General features: G+C 29.8%; 1 protein-coding gene across 1 annotated transcript in view; it reads right to left on the reverse strand.

Moving 5' to 3' along the window:
- LOC107456330 (cartilage oligomeric matrix protein) overlaps positions 1-2,146 on the reverse strand; it is a gene marked incomplete in the record, with an annotated part of 101,468 nt that extends 99,322 nt beyond the window's left edge. The window contains 1 exon segment of the mRNA XM_043054677.2: positions 1,690-2,146. Coding sequence (XP_042910611.1) covers positions 1,690-1,795 — 106 coding nt within the window.
- Between the last annotated feature and the right edge of the window lie 2,149 nt (positions 2,147-4,295).

A 4,295-nucleotide genomic window follows, 5' to 3' on the forward strand; every position in this document is an offset into this window, starting at 1 on the left:
ATTTGCCCGATACTCCAAACACTGATGTTTGTTCTAATCTATCGTCAGTAAGTATTAAAATATCGAATAAATGTAATTATATCCACGAATAAATTAATATCAAATCGGATGTAATAAATATTTCGGACATTCACCAAAGCGACTAATTTGATTGTCAACATTCACCGGTGAAAGTCAACAACCACCAATTTCGGTCATTCATAGTAACACGCGCATCATTTACATAATAACCTACTCAAATTGTTACTTAAGACAATCTAACAAAATGAATAATTGTAGATAACATTGATAGTGTTGCCAATTTAGCCAGAAAAATACTCTTGTTTTCGGTGCCACGTAAAAGAAATAAATATTTAGATTATAACTTTATGTAAGAACAATTTTTTAACGTATTGACATGAACGATTATCTAAATTTTAAAAATAATTAACTTGATTTGAAAAAAAAAATCGACTTTGAAATACAGAATATGTGACGGAATAAGGGGAATAATTTTTGAACGCTCTTCTGCTGAAACTATTTGAACCATATTGGATATAATAGTAAAGCTAAGAATTTAATACAATAGCTAAGAATATGTATACAAATTTTAAGAGATATTAAATTTTGATTGAATTTATTAGAAATTTATCATGATGTTGTTCAAGAAAGAGAAAATTTATCCTTGTTGAAGAAAGAGAAAATTTAAAGTTAGAGAAAAACATTTAAATAAGTTGAGTTTTGTAATCCTAACATTTAAATTTGGATCTTAATCTTGAAGTTTCTGATTGCCTGATGTGAATTTCGGTGAGAACAATAAACTGAAAGTATGCAACGAATTCCACCAAAATTTAATTTTACCAAAACTTTAAAACTGAAACCTTTATTGTTCGACTACTTTATACTCAAGTTTTAACTTAAATCACTTGGACCCTAAATTTTACGGTCGTAATTTTTTTTGTAAAATTAAATGCTTATCAGCTCTAGTGTTAACTTATAGTAGTTGGAGCATAAAGGTTTCCGTTGTAACTTTTTGGTAAAGTTACAGGCTAATTATCTCTAGTTTCAACTTATAACAGTTGGGTCATAAAGGTTTCCGCTGTAATGTTTTGTTTAAATTAAATGCTTATCAGCTCTAGTTTTAGCTTATAGCAGTTGTGGGTCATAAAGGTTTCCGTTGTAATGTTTTGGCAAAATTAAATGTTAATTAGCTCTAGTTTTAACTTATAGCAGTTGGGTCATAAAGGTTTCAGTTGTAATTTTTCGATAAAATTACAAGCTGATTAGCTCTAGTTTTAACTTAGTAGTTGGACTATAAAGGTTTCCGTTGTAATTTCTCGGTAAAATTACAAGCTCATTAGCTCTAGTTTTAATTTATAGCAATTGGGTCATAAAGGTTTCCGTTGTGATGTTTTGGTAAAATTAAATGTTGATTAACTCTAGTTTCAACTTAAGTTTGAAAATACAGATTTCCGTTGTAATGTGTTTTGGTAATAAGCTCTAGTTTTAGTTTAAACTAGATTTAGCTATTTATTCTATTGAGATAATAAACGCACTTTAAATCCACAAATTCTTTGAATCAATTAATTTTATGTGAATTATTGATTGAAAAGAGGAAAAAAATATTACTACGTTCATGAAAATAAAACCTTATACTTAGTAAGCAAATTAATTAACATTGCTAAAACTACAAAAATAATTTTCACTTACTGACATCCTGAACAAGATGTCCTCTTGAATCTACAAGACAGAAGATTATCACAAAGATAAAAGCAGCGTATAGTCCGTAACTTCGACATTTTTCTGGAATAAACATCACTCAGCACCAATAAAAATGTATCGAATTTGAAAAAGTCATTCAATCTAAGTTACTAATGAATTTATGTATATAAAAAAACAACTACTGAAAATCTAAACCGACGTGAAATTAGAACAATTCCACTTGTCGGGGCTGTCACTCTTTCCCTAAAGAAGACAGCAACTCCAAATGTGAAATCTTAGAAATTGTTCTGTCAGTGACGCCTTCTGCCTGCAAGAAAACCACCAAGATGAGCTACTGTCACTACTTTGTGGAAAGGGATTCGTTAAAAGTGATGAATCTTAACAGTTGGCGACGATTTGGAGATTTAAAAAAAGGCCACCGAAAGACAGTTTTAAGTGTTGACGCTGAAAGAGCGACACTTTTACGAGGTTTCCCCCACTAGTAAACTGTATTTTTTTTCTTATCCCATCTTGATGATCTATCCTACTTTGCGTGGTGTCTGTTAAAAAAAAATTAATCTTTTTCACATCTGTCTACGCTCAGTTTCTACTATCCGGAAGACATAGTTCATCATGAAATCAACAAGTGTCTTTGTACGTAAGAATGTCAACTGCACCACAAAATAATTTGTAAAAACTATTTTAGGTGTTCAACGTTCTCTTTTCATAACCGACAGTTTCGTAACCAGGATTTTATTTTGAAGGAAATAGAGGGGAAAAAAACTAACAGAACAAAATCAAATATTACAACATAAACTTTTAAGATTTTGAGAAGAAAAAAAAAATCATCTGTTTTTTTTTTTAATTATTTATTTTTGTTGGTAGATCTGAATATGAAATAAATATTGCTACTCCAGTTTTAATGTCACTCGTAGAACATAGGTTCCCAATTTTTTTCGCCTACGGAACCCTAAATGCTTAACCTTCTTTCGACGGAACTACAACTTTATAAATAAAGTTGATAGAAGGTAATTGTAATCGTTATAACCTATAAGAGACTAAATTCAAAATGTTTAGAGAAATGAAAATTGGTTTCGTTTTATCATTAATATTCTTAAAGTAGGTTTTATGTCCGACTTCAAAACTTAAAGTCCTTGTGCTATATCTAGTCTAGTTATGAATTTGTTTCTGGTGGAGATACGTAAGCTAAAAAGGATTAAAATAAGCCGAATTATGGTTTACTTCGAAATGAAAACTTAAAAGAACTGCTATAAACGTTGAAAATGGTTATTATGAAAACAGATTTCTTTATCAGGGTGCGTAGCCAAATTTTACAACAAAAAATAAGCACCTTTTAAGCACTCAAAAAACATTTTTAAGCACTATATACATCAACAAAATGCAAAATAATTTTTAAAGACTTTACGTTATCATGATAAAATAACTAGTTTCTGACAAAGAGCTCTTTTCTTGATTATATTAGCCATTATAAAAAGATAGAGAGGTTTTTCGGTTCGATGTCAGAGGGTGAAAAATGAAGCCTGAACTTGAGAATAGCTTGCAAAATGCAGCAGAGTTGCACATGCGGACTAAGTATTTCATCAAACATGCCATATGATTGGTGCTTTCATACGCTACGGACCAAAGGTAAGTCGAAATGCATTGCGGTTGAATGAATTGTGAAAACTTTGAATAGAACAATGTGAAAACCACGCTTTTGCATAGTAATTGGCAAAAATCGACATGGTAAAGAAAAAAAATCTCATTTTCGAAAAGGGAAAATTAAGCACTTTTAAAAAATGAAAAAAGCACCTTTAAAGGGTTTTTAAATTATGAAAGTTGAAAATAAACACCTTTAAGCACTTTTTAAAAACACTACGCATCCGGTTTATTAAAGAATTTAGCTATTTAGATTTGAAAAGCGCGATAGGAAATACTAATGGAATATTTTACAGATGATTGTTTTTTCATAATTTGTTCAATACATTGTCATATATTTTCCTTTAAAATATGCCATTTCTATTTCATTGGTATTTTACTTTAACTAATTTCATAAAGGAAACCGTAAGATTAAATAATATATGAACTATAGGATCTAAATACTTTAGTCAGAGATTTCAAAACTTATCACTGGTTATAAAAAAAATGCTAATTCACGGAACCCCTTTCCCTCTTCTACGGAAACCTAAAGTTCCGCAGAACACCATGCGGGAACCTCCGCTCCAGAGTTGGCCAAAAATGTAATCGATTACATTTTTTGATTACAGTAATCAATTACTTGTAATCATGATTACAATTTTCAAAAATTTTGATTACAGCTGTAATCATGATTACAATATTGATTAGAGTAATCAATTACTTGTAATCGTGATTACAAAGTTTGATTACAGCTGTAATCATGATTACATAGTCGATTACTGTAATCGACTATGTAATCATGATTACAGCTGTAATCAAACTTTGTAATACAGATTACAAGTAATTGATTACTGTAATCAATATTGTAATCATGATTACAGCTGTAATCAAAATTTTTGAAAATTGTAATCATGATTACAAGTAATTGATTACTGTAATCAAAAAATGTAATCGATTACATTTTTGGCCAACTCTGG

The sequence above is a fragment of the Parasteatoda tepidariorum genome, chromosome 7 (genome assembly GCF_043381705.1).
Source record: "Parasteatoda tepidariorum isolate YZ-2023 chromosome 7, CAS_Ptep_4.0, whole genome shotgun sequence".
In the NCBI taxonomy this organism is placed as follows: domain Eukaryota; kingdom Metazoa; phylum Arthropoda; class Arachnida; order Araneae; family Theridiidae; genus Parasteatoda; species Parasteatoda tepidariorum.